This window comes from Triplophysa rosa, linkage group LG8 (assembly GCF_024868665.1).
Source record: "Triplophysa rosa linkage group LG8, Trosa_1v2, whole genome shotgun sequence".
Classification (NCBI taxonomy): Eukaryota; Metazoa; Chordata; class Actinopteri; order Cypriniformes; family Nemacheilidae; genus Triplophysa; species Triplophysa rosa.
Genome location: NC_079897.1, coordinates 13193381 through 13217381, shown reverse-complemented (window position 1 = coordinate 13217381; position 24001 = coordinate 13193381). Strand labels below are relative to the sequence as shown.

Sequence of the window (24001 nt, the reverse complement as noted above, 5' to 3'; positions counted from 1 at the left end):
TGCTGTTTGGGAAACACAGTTGTGACAGTTCTAAGAGGCAATTACAGAATACTTTGACGACTTTGCTCAGGCATTTAAGAATGACCGTAACAACATTTCTCATGCTGTGTAGATCAGTACTCCGTTTAGTCAGGTTACGGCGTCTCATAGTGCAGTTACATGACTTTTTGGAGGAATTTATTCGGCAAATGCATTTCCATCTCCCATTATTCGCATTAACCCTTTTTCGCAAAAAAGAAAAACCACCTAAAGCGAGCGTAAAAACTTTTTTGCGAATTAAGGGTTTTTAATTCGAAATTTGCCGTTTCCATCACTCGTTTCTGATGCAAAACTTCAAAATGCGAATAAAACCAGAGTGATGGAAACCCGCTTATTGACTCCCATAGAAGGAAAAATGACAATGGTAGTCAAAAGTGCCCCAGAACTGTTTGCTTCCCAACATTCTTCAAAATATTTTCTGTTGTGTTCAACAGAACAAAAAATATTAAAAAGTAATTTTTCCTACTATGGTAGTCAATGGGGTCCAAGAACTGTTTGGTTATAAGCATTCTTCCAAATATCTTTCTCTGTGTTCATGAGAACAAAGACATTTATTCAGATTTGGAACAACTTGAAGGTGAGTAAATGATGACAGAATTTTTATTTTTGGGCGAACTAAAACTTTAAGAACATTTACAGTATGTTAAAGTACATTTGCAAGAGAATTTAATGTGTAAAATAAAATAGTTTTATTATAGAAACTGGAAATGGAAAGTAAATTGCTGTTAAAATTGTACAGTGAGGTTTAAGAAGCGAGAAAATAGAAGGAAACAAGGCTAAATGTGCTTTTTTGATTGGTGACCCAGAAAAATAAGAATTATTTCTTATGTGTTTTACATCATAACTTTTTAGAGTTTTATAGTATTAAAGATCCAGTTTCTTTACCAATACATGTTATATTCTTCTAGTTAAAGGGGTCATATGGCGCGAATACGTGTTTTTCTGTGTCTTTTGTGTGTTATAAGTTGCCCATGCATGTATTAGACACGTCAAATTGAAAAAATTAAAGTGTCGGAACAAAAGATGAATTCTATCAACAAGCGAATGCTCACCCAGACCTGCCTGAAACGCCTCTGTAACCACACCCCCACAAATCTACGTCAGTTTGTGGTATGATTTGACTAAGACCGCCCAAATGTATACGCAAGTAAGGTGGGTGTACCTGTCAGTACAATTGCTTTGGAACCTGATGTTCCAAATATGGTAAGAGGCATTACATGTCAGTCACACACTTGCAGTATTTGACCAATCACTACGCACTGGTTAACTGGCCAATCATAGCACACCTCGCTTTTCAGAGCGATGAGCTTTGTAAAAAATCTGTGCATTTCAGAGAGGCGGAGCAAAGAGGAGATACAAACATGCACGGTATGTGGAAAATACAGCGTTTTTAAACCTTAAATCGTGTATACACATTGCATTACATCTAAAACAAACAATAATATTCATTTTAACTGTGTCATATGACCCCTTTAAGCCCCTTCTTCCTCAGTATATTGGCAGGACCTTCCATTACTATTTATAATTCTACTGTATATTGCAGTTTCCCTGCAAAGTAATTTTGAAAGTAATCAGTGTCATTTATCATTTAAGGTTGCCAACTATTACCTCAGTTATCCGAGTAAAGTTTTTCTGTGTGATTCTAAATGACAGTTTGATCTGATTGAATCGGCAGGAACTTGAGAAGGAACGCACTGACCTGCTTGAGGACGTGACGGCCAATAAACGGAAGATGAAGGAGCTGGAGGATAATCTGCTCTTCAGGCTCACCAGCACGCAGGGATCGCTGGTGGATGATGAGAGTCTCATCATCGTGCTGGGAAACACCAAACAAACTGCTGAAGAGGTCACGCAGAAACTTCAGATCGCTGCAGAGACAGAGATCCAGATCAATGCGGCACGTGAGGAGTACAGACCTGGTGAGAGCTCAGAACTTGAAACCTTTAGTGCTTATTTTGCAAGGTCTGACTGAAAAAAGATATGAATTGTCAGAATAACTACACATTGTAAAATTCGCTGTCAAATGTGACTACTTCTTCAGTTGCGACGAGAGGCAGCATCTTGTACTTCCTGATTACGGAGATGAGCATGGTGAATGTGATGTATCAGACCTCCCTCCGTCAGTTCCTGCGCTTGTTCGACCTGTCCTTGGCCAAGTACAACTCTATTGTCCCCTTTTAAAATGCCATTTAATTAGCCATTTATTATCGTAATTCATGAGAAAATGTATCAGTTGATTTTGATGGCATGCTTTATGTAATCATTTAAGTGAGTACTGTACGCCCTTTCGGTAGCTTATTATATCGGTAAATCGCATGTAACCTAAAGTCTTTTTTTTCTGGGTAAAAGGTCCACAAAGAGTCCAATTACAAGCAAGCGGATCGCCAACATCATCGAGTACATGACCTTCGAGGTGCACAAGTATGCTGCCAGAGGGCTGTACGAGGAACACAAGTTCCTGTTCACCCTGCTGCTCACGCTCAAGATCGACATGCAGAGCAACAGAGTCAAACACGAGGAGTTCCTCACCCTCATTAAAGGTCAGACACCAGCCGGCCTTCCTCATGTCAGTCTGCATCATACTCTCTCTCTTTCTCTGGCCCGGGCTGAGTCTTTCTCCCCTCTGAGAGAATTTTGTCTGCCAACCTTGTCAGTATTTAGTCATGAGTCTACATGACTATAAGGATACTTCACCCAAAAATGAAAATTCTGTCATCATTTGCTCACCTTCGAGTTGTTCCAAATCTGTATAAATGTATTTGTTCTGATGAACACAGAGAAGGATATTTGGAAGAATGCTTATTACTAAACAGATCTTGCTCCCCATTGACTCCCATAGTAGGAAAAATACTTTGTTAATTTTTTTTGTTCTGTTGAACACAAATGGAGATATTTTGAAGAATGTAGGACAGCAAACAGTTCTGGGGCACTTTTGACTACCATTGTATTTTTTACTACTATGTTAGTCAATGGGGGTTGAGATCTGTTTGGTTATAAGCATTATTCCAAATATATTTCTCTGTGTTCATTAGAACAAAGAAATTCATAGAGATTTGAAACAACTCGAAGGTGAGTAAATGATGGGTAACACTTTACAATAAGGTGCTATTATTTAACATTAGTAAATGCATTAGTTAACGTTAGATAACAATGAACAATTAATTTTTTCAGCATTTATTAATCCTTGTTAATGTTAGTTTATGTCAATACAGTTATTCATGTTAATTCATGATGCATTAACTAATGTTAACAGTGACCATGTTTGATTTTAATAATGTATTAGTAAATGCTGAAATGAACACGAATTAACATTAATAAGTGATGTATTAGTATTGTCCATTGTTAGATCATTTTAGCTAATGCATTAACTAATTGTTAATAAATAGCACCTTATTGTAAAGTGTTACCAAATGATGACAGACTTTTCATTTTTGGGCCAACCAAAATAAAAATTTGATATAATTTATTTACTCTAATTTCTTGCAAAACCTCATGTGGAACACAAAAGATATTTCGAGAAACATCTGAGTGGTTTTGTGTCCTTACAATGGAAGTCGATGGGGTCCAACGTTGTTTGGTTACCAACATTCCAACAAGAAAGTCAGTCATACAGGTTTAGAATGACATGAGGATGAATACAGTAAATGATGGAAGAATATACAAGTGACACTACCAAAAGACCCAATTCAGTCCTGCGTTTTTTCACACATATCTGTCCTGCATGTATTTTAATTGTCTATATATAACATATATCACACAAAAACAATGAACAGTGATTGAATTGAATGAGTTTGTGTTGTATTAATGGTGTACAGATTGAGGTTTAACAGCAGTCTGTTAGAGAAGCAGGGCTGAACAGCAGGGACATCTGGGCCAGGTGTCTACAGCTGTTAATGCACTCATAAATGAAGCACAGAGGTGTTCCTACATCATGTGACTTCAGCTGCCAGTATGGCTTAGATTTCATAAAGCTAATGCAGTGGAAGTTAGTGATGTGCATGTTTGAGGGACTGTAGAGTTCATGTTCAGGGCTTTTTCCTCAATTGTCTTGTGCTATCTATAACACTATTCTGTTGCTAAGGAGTAAAGAATAGTATATAAAGTCGGCACATCAAAGCTCCAAAAAAATTTAATATTTATTAATACATTTTGAATATTTTTGGAGCCTTGGTATGCCAAGTTTATGTACTGTTCTTAATTCGTTTTTTTGGTCAAGCACCCACTTGAGGTCGATGTGCGTGCTTTTGTCTTCTTTTTGGTGTTAAGAAGTATACCTGGGCTATATGAGACCAGTTTTAAGTAAATATTTCATAGTTCAGGTTACTTCAATTCAATTTTATTTACATAGCGCTTTATACAATGTTGCATTGTTTCAAAGCAGCTTTACAGAAGAGATAAACAGAAAGAGGTAGAATACAACACAGAACAACACATTGTTACATTAGTAACACAGTCTAATAAAGCAATGTTTAAAAGCTAATCCAATATCAGCAGTCTCCCGGTGCTAGAAAAAAACCTCCGGAGAAACCAGACTCTGCTGGGAGGGCCAGGGCCTGCATAAACAGTAGGTAGTGGCCTCTGCAGCGTTTTTCCCCCCTAGGGGGGAATAATGCTTACCCAGTGGCCCGTACGGTGCCGGGCGGCTTCTCGCCATTTAGAGAATCAGGCCTCCGCCCGTGACGGCCGGCGTTAGGGGGCTTCCCAACTTTTTGTGGAAAGCTCTGGGTCCCCCTTCCTCTCCACTGGAAGGTCATAATTTCGCGCTAGCGTGTTCGTCTGACTCGCCCAGGCCAGTCAACGTCGCTCCGCAGAGATTGTGACGCGGCTCAGTGCTGTGGAGTTTTCCATAGGAACCCCATTCTGTCTCGTTCCCTCCATCAGGGAACCGAGGTTACATCCGTAACCAAGACGTTTTTCATGAGTAGGAAGGAATTAGTGGAGACACCACATGGTCTCACCATCAGGGGAGAACTCATGGGAGGAATGTGCGGACTGCAGGAGTTAACCGCAAGGTGGGAGTCCACCTGGGGAGGTCATGGGTTGCCAAGGTGGGAATCATTCATGAGGATACATCAGACGGAACAGCCCACGGAGGGGGTGTTACTACGTCTGGAGCACTAGGTCCGGTTAGAGCTATGTGGGAGATAACTCAACTGTTCCCCGGCCTAAAGGGGCAGGGCTGCTCTGCCCAGCCTGTCCCCTGGAAGGGTGCTTAGTGATGGATGGAATGCCTGTTCTTTACCCGAGGGGAAAGAAGTGAGGCGGGATCGCCACTGCTCCCCCCGGAGGGGGAAGGGCTTCCGCAGGCGTATGCCCTACCGCTGCCGGTCCCACACCTTGCCAGGATGCGGGCTGACACCGGTTCTACGTAGGTATTAGAACCTCACTGAGTTGTTAGGCATAGTCCAACCCGCAGCTCCGCAGATGTCTGCCAGAGAGGCGTCCTGAGCCAGCCACGAGGGGTGTGCCTCACCCCCAACGGGCAGGAAAAAGATTGGTATGCCCTAACGAGGGCATCCACGATCCAGTGCGCCAGCCCCTGTTTGGAGACAGCCCTCCTGCTGACCTCCGAAACAGACAAAGAGCTGCTCAGAGCTTCTGGGCTCTGCGTGCGGTCCAAGCAGAGGCGCCGTGCGCGTACTGGACAAGCACGGATAGGTTGGGTCTTCCTCCCTGGTGGGGAGCGCCTGCAGGTTCACCACCTGGTCTCTCGGGAGAGTGGTGGGAACCTTGGGCACGTAGCCGGGGCGGGGTCTCAAGATAACGTGAGAATCCCGGCCCCGAGTTCTAGGCAATCTGTGGACACGGAGAGTGCTTGTAGATCCCCTACCCTCTTGGAGGTGAGCCCATGCGGAAAACCGTCTTTATCAAGACTGAGAAAGAGCGGTAACCCCGAGAGGCTCGAAGGGGGCGGGGCCTCTTGAGGCCCGCCACCTAGGTCGCAAGAGGGTATGGAGCGCGGAAAGGTGGTCACCCTCTCGCGCCCCTTAGGAACCTAATGACCAGGTCGTGCTGTCCCAGAGGCTACCCAGCACTCGGGTCATGATGAGCGGCCGTAGCGGCTACATACATTCCCAGTGTGGAGGGGGAGAGGTTACTCCCCCGTCTCTTTTGAGGACGGGACAGCCCGTACCCGACCGAGCACCTCCGCGGGTCTTCTCGCCGAGAAGAGCACCAGGACGAGAAGAGGCGCCACCTATGGGCGTATAGCCGCTCAGTGGCCGAAGCCCTAGCCAGACATGGAGACCAGGTTTTGCCTCGGATGCCGTAACGTGTCCGCCAGGGGGAGCGGCCGGGGGGAGTTGTTGTCAGAGCCTCAGCTCCGAGAACCAAGTCCTGGTTAGGCCGAAGGGGCGTAACTAGTACCACTTGATGCTCCTTTTCCCTGGCCTTGCACAGGCCCTGTGCAATGAGGCTCACTGGGGGGAAGCGTACTTCCGCTTGTCCCGCGGCCAGCTGTGTGCAAGGGCATCCGTGCCGAGGGTACCTCGGACAGGGAGTACCAAGCGTACAATGGGAGGAGTCCGGGGAGGCAACAGGACCACCTGTGCCTGGCCGAACTGCCCCCAAATGAGCCGGCTGCGCGGGGAGGGAGTCGCCACTCTCCGCGAGGCGTCAACTGATGAGAGAGCACATCGGCTGTCTGGTTCAGGACGCCTGGGATGTGTGTGGCTCGCAGGGAACTGATCACCTGCTGACTCCAGAGGAGGAGGCGCCGGGCGAGTCATGTTAATTGCCGTGAACGAATGCCAATGATATATGCTACAGCAGCTGTGCTGTCCGACCGGACCAGCACGTGCTTGCCCTGCATGAGAGGTAGTAGCCTCCTCAATGCAAGTAGCACAACCAACAACTCTAGGCATTTGAAATGCCAACGCAGGCGGGTGCCCGTCCACCGCCCCGACACTGCTTGCCCGTTGCACACGGCACCCCAACCCTGCAGGGAGGCATCCCAAAGGGGACTCCTGTCCGCAAGAAGGTCATGGAGACCAGGGGGTTAGGGTGTGTCGGCAGAAAAGCGTGATGACCATACGCCTGCTGCTGGTGTGCCATGCTCTCCAAGGAACTTGACTCTGTAGCCAGTGTTGGAGCGGTCGTATGTGCATCGACCCGAGGGGGACCACCCCCGCCGAGGATGCCATGTATCCCAGGAGCCTCTGAAATTGTTTCAGGGGGACCGCTGACTGTCTGAGAGCTTCAGGCAGTTCAACACTGATCGTTCGCGCTCTGGTGTCAGTCGCACTGCCTCTGGGAGACCGCGTGGGTGCGGGCTTCCTCGTCGCGAGTCTCGCGCCCCCCGCGGGGGGTGAGCGGGGCCGCTCATGAGGACAGAGTCGAGTTCCATACCAAGAAAGAGGACACTCTGCACCGGGGAGAGCTTGCTCTTCTCAGTTGACCTGTAGCCCCACCGATCTAGGTGCCGGAGCACCAGGTCCCTGTGTGTACACAACAGATCTCGAGAGTGCACCAAACTGAGCCAGTCGTCGAGATAGTTTAGTACCCGCACACCTCCTTCCCTAAGGCGGCCGAGTCGCGGCACGGAGGACTGCTTTTTTACTGTCGAGAACCCTCCGGGGAAGGCCGCGTGCGGGTCTCGCGCCCCCCCCCGACGGGCGGGGGGTGAGCGGGGCCGCTGCGGCTCGACAGTAACACCAACCAGCCCCCCCTTGCGAGACGGGTGTGTCGAGAAAGCGGACCTTCTCGGCGTTACTCATCTGCGCTAGGATCGGCCAGAGGAGTTTCTCATGGACCACAAGTGTGGACATTGTCCGACCCAGGGCCCGCGTGGTCACCTTGGTCACCCGTAGCGCGAGGTCGGTGGCGGCGCGGAGTTCCTGCATAAGCGCTGGTTCGGTCTTACCCTCGTGGAGCTCTCTCAACGCCCTGGCCTGGCAGGAGCCATAGCGTGGAGAGAGGAGGCAGCTTGATCCGCCGCAATGTAAGCTCTCGACACCAGAGATGCCGAGACCCCACATGCTTTGGACGGGAGTCTAGGTCGAGCCCCCCCCCAGGTGGCCGCCGCCTACGGGCACGAGCACCACGGCGGCATACTCCACCTGGGGAACAACGACGTATCCTCCAGCTGTCTCAACCTCGATGGAAGTGAGGGTGACAGAACTTTGTTTGACGTGAAACGTGCCGGAAAGGGGGTGTTCCAGGTCTTACTAAGTTCCTCATGCACTTCCGGTAAACACGGCTCTGGGGGCGGGCGCGGCTTGGAGCCGCGCTCAAACCCGAGGCGCCATGTAGCCAGCCGCGAGCGCCGGGGGAGGCAGTGCGGGCACTGCAAGCCAACACTCACGGCGGCCCGGGAAATCATGGCTGACATTTCGACGTCCGCTTCTTCCTGGGCTCGACCCCCCGAGGGAGGGAGCCTGAGGAATCGTCGGAGTCGGATGTCAGTAAGTCACCCCCCGATGCTGCAAGAGACATCTCATCATCACACATCGTGTCCGAATACGTGATTGAGGAATAAGACGGCGGACCGTCTCCTGGGGAACGGTCAGACGAGCGAGACGAGGTGTGAACGGTCCGTGAGCCAGTGGCTGGCGGATTATCGCTCACAGTAATCCTCATATCACCCTCGCTGCTTGCCGTAGCGGATGGCAGTGCCGTAGTCCTGCCGCCACGGAACGGGGAGCAAACAAGGTGGTGGCTGATTCCCGTGGGAACACAGCCACCCGTGACGCAACGTCTGAATCATCACCGCCCGCAGTGCGGGCAGGACGTATCCACAACGTCTGCCCCAGCGTACTGGAAGCAGGCATCGTGTCCATTCCCCTCCTCGATGAGTGTGTTGCACTCATGAAAACAGCGGGACATGCCACGCTGGAGAAATTTTCTCTTTTAGAAAGGAAATTTGTTCGAACACCTCCGGAACTGCCGAGATGCCCAGGGGAGAGTCACTGCAGGAAGGGACCGTCCGCTGTCCACGTCGTAGATTCCAGCAGAAAAATGATCACCAAATATCGTAGAGAAGCTCATCAGATGTGTAGGCTCTGAAGAACAAAAGGTGAATGAATGAGCACGCCGGCTTCCCTCTTATACCCGGACATCCGGGGAGGAGTCCAGGATGCAAATTTCATTTGCCAATTTTCATTGGCCTTTTCTAAATACTCAGAAGATGATAGGTTCTCAAGACAAACCCCATTCTGTCGGTTCGACACAACGTCGAGAGACCGACAGAAAGGGAACTGCATATTTTTTGAGTTATTAAACATTGTATCGTTAAAGTTGGTATTATACCTTATATTGCTATCATATACTGTTGTGTACCAACATTAACACAACATTTCCCCAAAACCATGTTTAATTGGAGATACAAGGTTTATAATTTGGGAGCAGGGAGATACGAGATTACGCTGTCATTGATAAGAATGGTACGGACACAGACGTCGCTGCTGCCAGCAGTGTTCATCAAAGTCTGCGGTCGCGTTGAGCCTTTTGACAAGAGATGAGGCTTTAATTGTTAATTAAAGCTAATGATTGTGGTTACATACATCTTCCTAAACTCTATTTTAAACGTTAGAGCTATGAGTGATGCAATACCAAAATAAAACGTTAAACAGGCTGTCTAATATAGGCGGAAATTAATCTGCACGCAAATAAAGTCGGCGGTCGCGTTGAGCCTCTTGACAAGAGAAAAGGCTTCAATTGTTAACCAAAGCTAACGACTGTGGTTACATACATCTTCCTAAACTCTATTTTAAAGGTTTAAGAACTATAAGTGATGTAATACAAAAAACGATGAGCTGACTAGGCTGTCTAATAGGCGGAAATTAACCGAATCTGCTCTCAAACTTACCTTCGTGGCTCACAGACTTCCTTCTGCACCGAAGCATTACAGCTATCGATTTTTAACAAAACAGACCTACTCAAATGTATCTAACCTAACTATTTTCACTCGTTAATGTCAAAAAAACTTTCAATCAGGAGACGTAATGCCGAGAAGCTCCCGCGGAGTGAAGAAGAGGTGGAGTTACGGGACTTCTCAGACAGTTGAAGTGTCCAATGGAGTTAAGAGATTTGCTCTCAAGCTATTTTCAACACTTTAGATTGGTTAATAATTTGTAAAAATAACAGACCCACATGGGGACTGACCAATAGCATCGATTTGTGAAAAAATATGAAATTGACCAAATTTGGACATAGGAGGTTTCCGCCCGACAGCTACGATACAATGCATGAAGTTAATAAGACACAACACATTAGACATAGGGATTATGTTTGTGACCGATCTTATTAGAGACACGCTAACATCTCGACACAGCGCAGAAATACCACAGCACCAGAAATAGAAGTAATCATTACATTAACACTTTCGGCAACTGGAAAAATGCAACTATGCAGCAGACATGATTTTGTTGTGTCCCAACCTTCTGTAAGCAAAGTGATCGAACGAACAATTACAGCACTTTCGGAAGCTTTGTGTTTAGTTTAGTATGACATTAACAGCATTGTTAATAAAGATAAATATAAGAATAGTTTTATATAGTACATAGTGTGTGTGTATGGTAAAACAGAAATAATTACACCTGTAATTTCAATCTGATGGTTTATACTTAGACTAGCTATTTTTTTCCTTCTTGGGCAACCAACCAATCACAGTCTTCAAAAATCTGTCATACATAACAACGGGGTCAGCCCCGCCTCCTCACTAAGATTAAAGTTTTTGTCTTTTCCTTGCTCAGATTAGCTCTCAGATTGGTCCTGAATCTAAGGTAAACTAAGACTAGAAGTTTTTAAGATAAATTAAGAGCTTTCTGAAAGGATTCTAGGAAGTCTTAAGAATGCGGGCCCAGGTCTCCTCTGACGTGTTACAGTAACTTTGATTAAAAGTTAGTGAGTAAATGTATTTAAATATAGTTCTCAGTTGTCCTATTTAAGTAAATTAATTTTAATAGATGCTTTTGCTAGAACTGCTGACAAATTACTTGGATAAATGTTGACACACAGTGAGATTATAGAGCTATAAAAATGTATATTCGTGAACAACTCAGATAAAATGGTTTTTGGGAGAATTCTTTATTTTAAAGTAAACGTGAACCTGCTAAAGTACAATTTTAAATGTATATTTTGATATCTTGGCAAATCTGAGTCCAGTTTGAATCACTGATGGGATCTTTTTGAGACTCTAGAGAAGACACTTGTGAGCACTGTTGTAGGCCCTACGAACTTTTGTTGTAGCTGAACATAACAAAATTTAAATAACATAATTTCAGGATGAGCTACAATAATAAATAAATATGAGTGCTCTTCCAATGCGATTTTAACTCAAATGTATAGTAAAAAAATCAAGGAAAGAATAGACTGTGAAGTTGCTTTTGGATTTGTTTTTCTAGGGAGCATGCCTTAAAAAGCATATTTAATGGCTCTTTGCAATTTGTGATCTGTACGTGTTGTTCACGGGGTGTCCTTCATGAGACTGCGGAGCCATGAACTGCCATGTGATTATCACGCTGTGTCATGTGCTTTTGCTTCGTAAAAGCATCAGAGCCGAAATTTAATCATAGAGGGATCAGGTAGCCCTGCGGTCAGACAAGTGGCCCATTACCCAGAAGGTCGATTTGACTCTCAGTGCTGTCACCACACGTCAGTTAAAACCATTCTGCTCTCCAATGCACTCTTCTGAGAGACATTTTGTCCCTCTATGCTGTTCTGTAGTCCGTTTCATACTGTTCCAGTAAGAAATGCTTTCCTAAAGATCATTTGTTTGTAAAATGGGAGAGGTTATAGTGCACCTTTGGTACAAACTGAGTAAAATATTAAATAAAGATGTTTGTAAGCACTCAAATAGATGCCAGTTTCTAATTAATACGTCAGCACGTCCGCCATATTGGGCAGGTCAACATCCACAATGAATGGACAAATGCAACCTGCAGCAATGAAAGTTCTTTGAGCCAGTTTTAACAAAAACCCCAAATCAAGAAAATCTAAGAAATCCCTAAATCCTCTTCACTCCATAATTCATCATTTTGTTCTCATAATAAGAACAAGACAGAAAGCATTGTATTTGATCTGTAATCTTGATGTGGCTCAGGTGGAGCCTCTCTGGACCTGAAGGCCTGCCCACCTAAACCTGCCAAATGGATCCTGGATATAACGTGGCTCAACCTGGTGGAGCTGAGCAAACTGTGGCAGTTCTCTGATATTCTGGATCAGGTATGTCCTAGAATACATACATGATGCCTGAAAGGGGCGCATGGGTTAGATATAGTAAAACACACGCTGTATCACTTTGAGCTCTCGTTCCTCATTAAATCGTTTTCACTGATCCCGCTCAGGAGTAAACATGTCAATATTTGATTCATTCGCTCGTCACACACACAGGCACAAATACATTCATGGCGGCGGCTGCCCGGGGGAACTTCATGCTCAACACAGTGTGAAATGAGCTCACTTTGGCAAACTTTAAATCAATTATTCCTGGCTGAAAGAAACTGGATTTAATGCCTTTGTTTAATTAACTATTTCTGGGGCACCGCAACAACAAAGAAATTCAACATACATAGAATGACATATGTCTGTCATGTTTTATCATCATAGAGATAAAAGTGTATTTTTTTGTTCTGATTGGTCACCATTTATTTTAAAGGTGCTATGTGTAAATTTTTGGAGGCTCTATTGACAGAAATGCAATTTAATATGCATAACTATGTGTTGAGAGGTGTATAAAGATCTTACATAATAAAGCGTTATGTTTTTATTATCTTAGAATGAGCTATTTCTATCTACATGCACCCCTTGCATGAAATTCTCCATGTTGTTTCTACAGTAGCCCTAAATGGACAAACTGCTCACAGAGCACATTTCGTAAATGCGTTATCTCCTTCGGCAAAGAAGCGACAACGCAACGACATCTTTGTTCTGTGAGAGCCACCATAGTGCTTCGAAAGGGAGGGGTGGAGTGAGCCGTTGGTTGCACTCTACAACCTCACCACTAGAGGCCGCTAAATTTCATACACCGGACCTTTAAGTGTTTAGTCACATTTAGGTTTTTAATCACATGTTGGTCTTCACTAGTTACACAAAATTTTACAACACGTACGGTACCAACACTCTTGATGATATAATGCGGTCATGCATGATGTTGGAATTGAAGTATGTCATGATACATTGTTAAATATGTCAAATACCCAAACAATTACCAGATTCACTCACTCTTGTGTGAATGTGTGTGTGTTAACAGATTGGGCGTCATGAGAAACAGTGGAAGAGCTGGTTTGATCGAGAGGCACCAGAGGAAGAGCAGATACCAAACGCATATGATCAAGCTCTGGACTGCTTCAGACGACTGCTCCTCATTCGGTCCTGGTGTCCAGATAGAACCATCGCTCAGGTACGGCCCATATGAGTTAGAAAATGATGTTATAACTGTTATATAATAAACACATTATTCTTCAATGTCCACCACTATATTTGGGAATATTCACTGGATGAGAAAACTGTGAGAAAACATCTATTTCACATTGCATCAAGGCTTTCCCAATCTATCCTTAAGTAGACATACAGACAGACAGACTCTTGTTTATGACTGTAAAATATCTTGACCGTCTGGGTTTGCATGGATTTTTATCACATCAGGCTAATTTGATGTTTTCTTTGTGTAAAAAGGCACGCAAGTACATTATGGAATCAATGGGGGAGAGGTATGCAGAGGGGGTCATACTGGACCTGGAGAAGACCTGGGAGGAGTCGGATCCCCGCACCCCTCTTATCTGCTTCCTGTCCATGGGTTCCGACCCTACAGACTCAATAATCGCTCTGGGCAAGCGACAAAAAATAGAGACCCGTTACGTTTCCATGGGACAGGGACAGGAAGTTCACGCACGCAAGCTTCTGCAAAACACCATGGCTAATGTAGGTTAATTCACACAAATACACAGGTCTCAATGAGCTTATCCACCGTGTGACTTATCTCTATGTATTTTTATGACAATAAAGCCTTTTTTGTGTTCTCTTAGGGTGGCTGGGCTTTACTTCAGAACTGTCATTTGGGTCTGGATTTCATGGACGAGCTCATGGACACCATCACAGAGACAGACAACGTTCACAACAGCTTCAGATTGTGGATAACCACCGAGGTCCACAGACACTTTCCTATCACACTGCTGCAGATGTCCATCAAATTCACCAATGAGCCTCCTCAGGGACTGAAAGCGGGACTTAAAAGGACTTACGGAGGTGAGCTTAGTTTCTCCTGATATTTAGTCTTTGTTCGGCTGTCAGTTTTCCATATAGACCCGCCTTTGTAGATTCAGATGAAAGATTGTGCCAATATGTCAGGCTATTGATGAATTTGAGACAATAATATAATAATAAATAATCAAAAAAATTATGTGTCTAAATTTAAAGATTATTTTTAAATGGCCTTATTCTTCCAAGATCAAAAAAACGACAATGCTTGATCGTATCTTGCAGGGATCAGTCAGGATCTTTTGGATGTGAGTAACATGGTCCAGTGGAGGCCAATGCTGTACGGTGTGGCATTCCTTCATTCGACTGTTCAGGAGAGGAGAAAGTATGGACCTTTGGGCTGGAACATCCCATATGAGTTTAACCAAGCGGATTTCAATGCAACCATTCAGTTTGTCCAGAATCACCTGGATGACATGGATATCAAAAAGGTGAGAGAAACGTACTGTACTGCTGGTTCTGTCATCAGCAACCAGCTCTTCTGTATCAATCAGTTTATTTTCATTTTCATATGCTTTCTAGTCAAATGTCTTTCCGGGACTGTTTTTCAAGCCTGACAAACAGATGTGTTACTAAGGTGTTTCATTTGTAACTGTCATCTCTCTCAAGCATCTATGCAAAATGTTTCCAAATAGACTTGACACCTGGTATGTTCATTTGAATGAGCATCTTTTACAGGGTGTGTCCTGGAACACCGTGCGGTACATGATCGGCGAGATCCAGTATGGAGGTAGAGTGACTGATGACTACGACAAACGCCTCTTGAACACGTTTGCGAAGGTGTGGTTCAACGAGAACATGTTCAGCCCTGATTTCCATTTCTACAAGGGCTACAGCTTTCCCAGATGCACAAGTCTGGAGCAGTACCTCCAGTACATTCAGGTGAGATGGGAAAAAAGCATTTGAGTTGATACTGCTCAGTCAGATGGGTCTCTTCTCTATGACAGAGGTGAGATATTGACATGGGACAAGGTGTTGGCGGATTAACACTGCTGTGAACCCGACCCGCCAATACTCCACAGAGTTGACAAAATTACCACATTATGCCACAAAATTACCCATTACTGAGAATGAACACTCAGACACTGTATTGTAAACTAGACCAAATACTTCAAAAATGCTGTAAATGTAAGTACAAAGACCTTGATTTTAGCCTTAATTCAAGCCCATTCCCTCTCATTCAAACTCACTCATGATGCAAATCAATGACATGGACAAAAAGACGATATATATCAGACAAAGTTGGCTACTAAAACACAGTGGCCATCATTATAACTAAAATGACTATCTATAATCTATAATTAGACTAAATAATGCTTGGTGATAATTATATATGAAAGGTTTAGCTATTGCTTTAGCTGTGGGCTGAATAAATGTCAGGTGGCAAAACCACTATTCTCATGTTCACCTAGTTTGGGGGTTCTCAAATCGGGGTCTGGGGACCCCCAGAAGGTTGCAAGTGGTCCCCAGAAATGTTCAGAAAAAAGGAAAATATTTCAGTTTCATTTCAAGTAGTTATAACTTTTTTGCTATGTACATGCATAGTTTTTCTCCCTATACAGTATTTTTTCACACTCTAAGTGAAAGTTGCTACAGTACAAATTTGAATTGAAAATGTTTCTCTTCAGGGTTCATCCAACAAGTGTAGCCAACTATTTAAGTTTGGAAACATTATTTGGTCTTTATAATATCACATACTGTATTATTATTCATCTGACAAGGTTTAAATGGCTCTTTATACATAAAACCTTATAGATGGATGTGTATTTTTGAAAGGGGACCCCTCACAAAAGGTTCATCATATTTGGGGATCTGTGGCATCATAAAGTTTGAAAAACCCTGACCTAGTCTACCAAAGCAAAGGTTGATCAACATAATCCATATGACCCAAGCTCCTGTCACAGAAATATGCATTTTTGTGTCCATTTACAAAATGCTTTTTTAGTTAAATAATTGTTACTGTATATGCTTAGCCCTAATTATAAAACCACTGACTAAAATACGTTTTACGTCTTCCTGTATGAGTGTATCTGTGGCAGCAGCACAGCAAAATCGGCAGTGTTAAAAAAGACTCTTGAAGTGTGGATTATATATACACTAAAAAACGTTATATCTAACGTTTTAAAAATGTTAGATATAATATGACGTTTAAATGAATGGAGGCCGAATGTAAACCTGTAAGTTGTTTATAAGTGATGGAAATCATTTTTTAGAGGCCCAGGTGTATGCACGGTTTTATTTGTTTCACTGTTTTTGCCTTGTCTGTGCACATGTTCTCTTATCGAAGGCAAAGAACAATTGATCACCACAGGGACCATAAGTGAGACTATGGACATAAATCAGGTTCCCTTTCTGTCGGTCTCTCGACGTTGTGTCGAACTGACAGATGGGGTTCGTCCCTGAGAACCAATCATTTCCGACTACTTAGAAAAGGCCAATGAAAATTGGCAAATGAAATTTGCATGCCGGACTCCGCCCTGGAAATCCGGGTATAAAAGGGAGACGGCGTGCATCATTCATTCACCTTTTGTTCTTCGGAGCCTTTGGTTATGAAGATCTTCTCTTGCTACTTAGCAAAAAACTTCTATTGCCGGTTCTACGACATGGTGCAGCGGACTGTCCCTTCCTGCAGCGACTTCCCCTGGGCGTCTCGGCGGTTCCAGAGGTGTTCGAGCCTGCAGACGGTGACTCACCGTCTGCATTCTAAAAGAGCTAATTTCTCCAGCGCGGCATGTCCCGCTGTTCTCGTGGGTGCGGTGTCCTCATCGAGGAAGGGGACAAGCACGATGTCTGTGTCAGGTGTTTGGGGGTCCAACACGCTGAGGCAGCCTTCGTGGACTTATCTTGCCCGCACTGCGGGCAGATGGTCATAGAGACGTTGTGGTCACAGGTGGCTGTCTTCTCCCGAGAACCAGCCACCACCTCGCAGGCTTCCCGTGCTGTGACGAGGATGGCTAAGGCCATTCCGTCCGCCAAGGCGAGCGGCGAGGGTGATATGGGGGTTTCTGCGAGCGCTAATCCGTCAGCCAAGTGCTCGCGGACCGCTCGCAACCCGTCTCGCTCACCTCACTATTCCCTAGCAGGCGGTGCCACACCGTCAGTGTCCTCCTTCACGTATTCGGACATGATGCGTGATGATGATGAGATGTCTATCGCAGCATCAGAGAGCAAATTGCTGGCATCCGATCCCAACGACTCTTTGCAGCTCCCCTCCAAGGGGGGGGGCGAGCTCAGGAGGAGGCGGATGTCGAGATGTCGGCCATGCTTTCCCGGGCCGCCGTGTGCATTGGGTTAGAGTGCACTCCGGTGCCTCTCCCCCAGTGCTCATGGTTGGACACATGGTTCTTGGGCTTTGAGCGCGACTCCAAGCCGCGCCCAACCCCGGTTCCGTTCTTCCCGGAAGTGCATGAGGAACTGACGAAGACGTGGAACGCCCCTTTCTCGGCACGTACACGTCAAACCGGTTCCGTCACTCTCTCTTCCCTCGATGGTGGGGCAGCTAAGGGTTACGTCAACGTGCCCCAGGTGGAACGTGCAGTCGCGGTGCACCTGTGCCCGCAGGCGGCGTCCACCTGGAGAGGTCAACCGAAACTCCCGTCCAAGGCATGTTGGACATGGCATCGCTGGTGTCGAAGGCCTACACTGCTGCGGGCCAAGCTGCCTCCTCTCTGCACGCCATGGCCATCCTGCAGGTCCACCAGGCCAAGGCGTTGAAAGAGATCCACGAGGGTAAGACCGACCCGGGGTTAATGCAGGAACTCCGCACCGCCACCGACCTTGCTCTAAGGGTGACCAAGGTGACCGCGCGGGCCCTGGGTCAGGCGATGTCCACCGTGGTGGTCCAGGAGAGGCACCTCTGGCTCAACCTTGCGCAGATGAGCAACGCTGAGAAAGTCCGCTTTCTCGACGCACCCATTGCGCAGGGTGGGCTGTTTAGTGACACTGTCGAGGACTTCGTTCAGCAGTTCTCGACAGTGAAGAAGCAGACGGAGGCGATTAGCCACATCCTACCCCGCCGGGACTCGGCCACCCACAGGCCTTCGAGATCCTGTGCGGCCTCTGCTCCCCAGCAGCCCCGGCCCTCTTCGAAGCCAGCTCCAGTTCCAGCGCTCCCTACCCAGGCAGCACCCCGGAAAATGGCGTCGAGGAGAGACCACCACCCCGTCAGCAACCTTCGAGGAAGAAGCGACCCTGACGGGAAGACCCCAGAGAGGTTAACACCATCGGGGCCCTATCCCAGCCATGTCATCGCTGGACGGTCGATCCGGGATGGTTCCTGCCCTGTTCCAACATCAGCTAGGCCCCTACGGGGGCTTAGCGCCTACTTTTTCACAAAAAGAGTTTCCAATCTCCCTGGGTGTTCTTCACAGCCGCTCTCACCCTCTGTCAGACGGTGTTCGGCCACTCGACGTTGCGTCTTGGCAAGGCGCAACATCGAATGTATTTTGCAGCCCTCAGCACTCTCAAATCGACGGTGCGTGGAGCTGCATTGCCAGGCAGGCAGGCAAACCAGCAGAGCCAGTCTTCTTCCCGGGGGCCCCCCGGTGAGAGACTCGCACTGCCAGCCATCGAACCACCCCCCGGGGGGTCGATGAAGCAGATCGTACCCTTAGTCCCCCTGTCGCGGTCCCTGGGAGCTTGGCTCGAGCTTCCCACACCGTCACGGTGGCTGAGGAGAACGATCCGTCTCGGCTACGCGATCCAGTTCGCCAGAAACCCGCCCAAGTTTCGGGGCATCCTCGCCACCTCGGTCAGAGGCCGGGATGCTCCCGTACTACAGTGGCCTTACGGTTCCAGGCGGCTTCTCGCTGTTAGAGAAACAAGGCCGCCGCCTGTGAGGCCGAAGGTAGGGGCCTTCCACCTTTCAAGAAAGCTCTAGGACCCCCTACCTACCCACTGGTAGGTTACAATTTTGCGGTAGCGCTCACGGCTGATTCGCCCAGGCCAGTCACCGTCGCTTCGTTGAGATTGTGACAGGGCACAGTGTTATGGCGTTTTCCATTGGAACCCCATCTGTCGGTTCGACACAAAGTCAAGAGACCGACAGAAAGGGAACGTCTCGGTTACGTTTGTAACCTCAGTTCCCTGATGGAGGGAACGAGACGTTGTGTCCTCCTTGCCACAACACGTGCTGTCCTCTGCAGCAGTCGTGAGAGGTCTCAGGCTCTTCAGAACTAAGGTGAATGAATGATGCACGCCGTCTCCCTTTTATACCCGGATTTCCGGGGCGGAGTCCGGCATGCAAATTTAATTTGCCAATTTTCATTGGCCTTTTCTAAGTAGTCGGAAACGATTGGTTCTCAGGGACGAACCCCATCTGTCGGTTCGACACAACATCTCGTTCCCTCCATCAGGGAACCGAGGTTACAAACGTAACCGAGACGTTATTAGTATTGAAGACATTGAAAGATGTTATACTGTAGTTCTTGCAATGGCTCTTTTGCAAAAATAAATGAACCAAAACTGGAAAAATGGCTCTTTGGTTAAAAAAGGTTCCCGACCCCTGTTATAAAGTGTAGCATTTACATTAATATATTAATCATTATATAACTTATAACGAGATATATCCACAACAAACGTACATTATATTCTATGTTTCATAATCGAAAATGATGTGTGCTTGTAAAACGATACAGAACAAAAGCATTTTTGTTAACTTTATTTATGGAAAAAAACGTTAATAAAGCAGACGCCACATAATAATGTAGAGAACATGCATAAACACTCAAGTCAGCATGGTCATCATTTTTATATTGTTTCATATGCTTTGTGGAGTAAAATCAATTATATCTTCATGGAGGTAAATGGCAATATGTCCCGTAGGTAATTCGAGTGGTCGTGTGCTAATGAAATTTAAGTGGGCAGGTGATGTACGTTAAGGTGATTATTTAAAGGCTGTTGGCTAGGCTGTCTGGATGGTGTCAGGAGCGATTAAGAAACTTAGAATATAATGTAAGTTTGTTGTGGAAAAAGAGCTCTTATTCCTGACTTTCTTTATATATTTACCACGCATTAAATGCTGAAATATGAATATAAAAAAATACCCTGTGATACAGATAAAGACCAATGATGTAAAAATCTGCCAGTGGTCTGAGGGGGACTCAAACCAGCAAATGACCCAACATGCAATCGCGAGCCAACAGAGCTAACCAATAGGCTAACAGCAACAGCTTGCATTGACAATCACACAAGCATCTCTTAAAGGGAACGCGGTTTACACTGGTTGCAAAAAGCATTTTTACTTGACCTTCCTTATACCAGGAATGATCTCTACAGTTGGAAATCAGCTAAAAAAATATTTCGACTCATCACTTATTTTATTTTCACGTAAGCAATTAACTGGGCACTTTATGTAATCAGCATGGATACATACAATGGGATTGGAATGTTATAATTGCTGACCACGTTGTGTAACTTTACATTTCCAAAAAGAAAAGGTTGTTCCTTTAGAAAGCAAGCTATGATATGTTTAATGTTAACAAAGGTAACATTTCGCACATAATAATATCCTGTAAATTCAAAGCAGGGCTCCAGACTGCACCTAAAACGGCCGCATTTGCGACTAAAAATATTAATTTGCGAGTGATATTTTTGCGGAGGTCGCCACTGGCGACACACTTTTTAAAAAACGCCAGGCTAGCGAGAGAGAGCTGTGCAATTCTCAGGGAAGGTGCACTTCTATGGCGTTATTTTAATGATGTTTAATTAACAAAGTTCGGGAGGAGGCGGAGCATATAATCAGCATGGCTGGTCTACTATCAGCAATCTTCAAAGCCACATCAGCAGAGGTCAGCACTTCCATCTCAAGCATAGACACCAGCATCACAGCAAGCAACTGTCTCAGCAGAGGCCAGCACTTCCATCCCAAGCATGGAAGCTAGCATAGCCGCAGCGACCACCAAAGCAGAGGTCAGCACTTCCATCCCAAGCGTGGGAAGCCAGCATCGCCGCAGCGACTACCTGGGCAGAGACCAGCACTTCCATTTCAAGCATAGAAGCCAACATCGCCACAGCCGAGGCCAGCTTTTCCATTTCAAGCATGAAAGCAAGCGCCGCGACAAGAAGCATCCAAGAAGCCCGAGCTTCCATCTAAGCGCAGAAGCCAGCGTCGCCGCAGCGATTGCCTCCGCAGAGGCCCGTGCTTCCATCTCAAGCGCTGAAGCCAGTGTCGCCGCAGCAATTGCCTCCGCAGAGGCCCGTGCTTCCATCGAAAGCGCAGAAGCCAGCATCACCGTAGTGACTGCCTCCGCAGAGGCCCGTGCTTCCATCTCAAGTGCAGAAGCCAGCGTCACCGCAGCGATCGCCTCCACAGAGGCCCGTGCTTCCATCGAAAACGCAGAAGCCAGCATCACCGTAGTGACTGCCTCCGCAGAGGCCCGTGCTTCCATCTCAAGCGCTGAAGCCAGTGTCGCCGCAGCGATCGCCTCCACAGAGGCCCGTGCTTCCATCTAAGGCGTCGAAGCCAGCGTCGCAGCAGCGATCGCCTCCGCAGAGGCCAGTGCTTCCATCTAAGGCATCTAAGGAGCAGCGATCACCTCCTTAGAGGCCAGTGCTTCCGTCTCGCATTCTGCCGCCTATGACTTCTACGGAAGGAAGCATCACAGCAGCGTTCACCCCAGCAGTAGCCTTCACTATTACAGTTGGCTCCCTCCTTCAGTCGCCTCCTTCCAGTATCAGGCTTAAGCCCAGGGACACCCACGAAGCCATGTTCATTTATGGTTTCTGAAATCCCCATATTTACAACCTCTACGTGCACTACTCCCAGCCGCTCACGGATTCCAACTTCTCATCACTCCAGCAGGCACCCTCACTGCATATCAGTCTTAACCATCCTCCGAGGAACCCCTACCCCATTCTTGTCCCATCACAAACCTCATCTCCTAAGGAGCCCTCATCCTCTCATCTTATCCGAACGCAGTCCACGCCTCCGCAGCATTTAGCATCGCGTTGGGGGGTACGCGTACTCCGGCGGCTGTCCCACTCTCGCTTTATGGGGGTGTGATCTGGGCTCAACCGGTTCCGAGCTCGGCGCACTCACCCTGACCAAGGTGTAGAGTGTTTCGGGCTCGGATAGATCTGGCGAGCTCGGAGCCTGCTTCCCGGACAGCACGCCAAATACGCATAACCTTATAACCACGCTCTATCATTATTTCCCTATCAACATCACTGTTATCTGCGCAGGTAAACTCGTGAAATGACAAATGTCGCGGGCGCATTATTACAAGGCGAGAGCGCATTCATGTAAAATGAGCGCGGGAATCTTTTCGCTCTCATGCCGATTTCCTTTGCTCGTGCACAAAACTGGACGCGCACTCCCAATTATACGCTGCTCTCTTATGAATGTTCTCTGCTGTTGCTCGGTGAGTGTGTGCGCACTCAAAATGCCTGCCATGCGTTCGCGCATCCTTTGGTACTCTTGCTCTCGAGAGTTCCTCCTGTGTTTTCTGGGATTATAGGCTGTCAAACGTAGTCAACCAATCCGGTATAGGCTTCCACAGCGGGCCAAAGAAAATGCGACCCCTCACATGGCATCTTATTGGTTGAAAGTGACTCGATGTACTCAACGACGCAAGATGGATCCACCCAGTGGCGGATTAATCATATGGGCAATTGGGCGAGTGCCCAGGGGCACCAAGACTGGCACCAAAACCAGCAATACAATTTTATTTTTTATATATGTATATAAGCACTTGTTTTTTTAAGACTTAAGCCACGCATCGGCACTATGTGCAGGAATGCCCAACTTTCAGATAAAAAATGGTTCTGTCCCCCGCACTTTTTCAACACATTCTCACCCGTGTTATCTGGGCTGCGTTCAGCCCCGACAAAACATTGCAAAACGTTTTTTAAACGGAAACAGTTGTGCAGTTGAACACCCTGTTGTGATGACACAAGAGTTTAACTATGGCAGCTGAGAAAACCATTAATTGTGTTCTTTTTGAAGAATTTTCGGAGCCTGATGAAATCAGTATAAATACGTGTTGGAAACTGCAAAATACATCTCCTCTAATATCTTGAATTGTTGCGAATACCGAGCTGCAGCGGACACATTTAAATGACTTTACTTGCACCCATTGTGCGAGCTGTCTCTTTAATACCGCGTGGGTTATATACTGTATATGTTGCTGCTGGTTGGGCTGACATTCTTGACACACCCATCAAACAAGAGAAAACACATCTCAAACCCTGTTGCACACCGTTGCAAACCGTTTCCAGGAAACGTGTTGTTCAACCCGGAAACCGTGGCAAAACGTTGCGCACCGGTTTGAGCTTGAACATGCCCCTGGTTTGTTACATACTGTATATTTGAGTGAACTAACATTCAGTCAATCACAAGTGAGTGTTATGAGGCGAGTCATTTTAAGATTCAAACAGACGGAAGGGGGAACGGTGCAGAACGCATTGTTGAAGCGGCGACTAAAAATCCGGGGATTAGCACTGTGTAATAAAGGTATACATATATGGCATGTGTCAGAAATAAGATGGTATAGTGCTGATAATGTATGCTAATAGTATGTGGAGGTATTTAAGGTCCAAACCTGCATTTTAAAGTGAAAGTGAAGAACGGTGTCATCACTATAGCAATCAATTCATATGTGTACTTTTTAGTGGAGTACACTTTTATTGCAGTACTTATTTGATCGTTTAGGAGTCTGTAAGAAGAATATACACATACTGTGCTTAAAAAGATCGTTTGAACCCATCTGTTTAGTGCGTCTCTAGCAGTTAAAATAGTAATAATAACGTTTCATGTTATGTTTGTAAA

The 24001-nt window shown here is 46.2% G+C and overlaps 1 protein-coding gene across 1 annotated transcript in view; it reads left to right on the top strand.

Moving 5' to 3' along the window:
* The window catches only part of dnah5 (dynein, axonemal, heavy chain 5), a 186372-nt gene that overhangs the window by 140957 nt on the left and 21414 nt on the right, over nucleotides 1–24001 (top strand). The window contains exons 67-75 of the mRNA XM_057339812.1: nucleotides 1715–1958; nucleotides 2081–2195; nucleotides 2389–2579; nucleotides 12080–12201; nucleotides 13229–13378; nucleotides 13654–13899; nucleotides 14004–14223; nucleotides 14461–14666; nucleotides 14914–15117. Coding sequence (XP_057195795.1) covers nucleotides 1715–1958; nucleotides 2081–2195; nucleotides 2389–2579; nucleotides 12080–12201; nucleotides 13229–13378; nucleotides 13654–13899; nucleotides 14004–14223; nucleotides 14461–14666; nucleotides 14914–15117 — 1698 coding nt within the window. The remainder of the gene's footprint in view (nucleotides 1–1714; nucleotides 1959–2080; nucleotides 2196–2388; nucleotides 2580–12079; nucleotides 12202–13228; nucleotides 13379–13653; nucleotides 13900–14003; nucleotides 14224–14460; nucleotides 14667–14913; nucleotides 15118–24001) is intronic.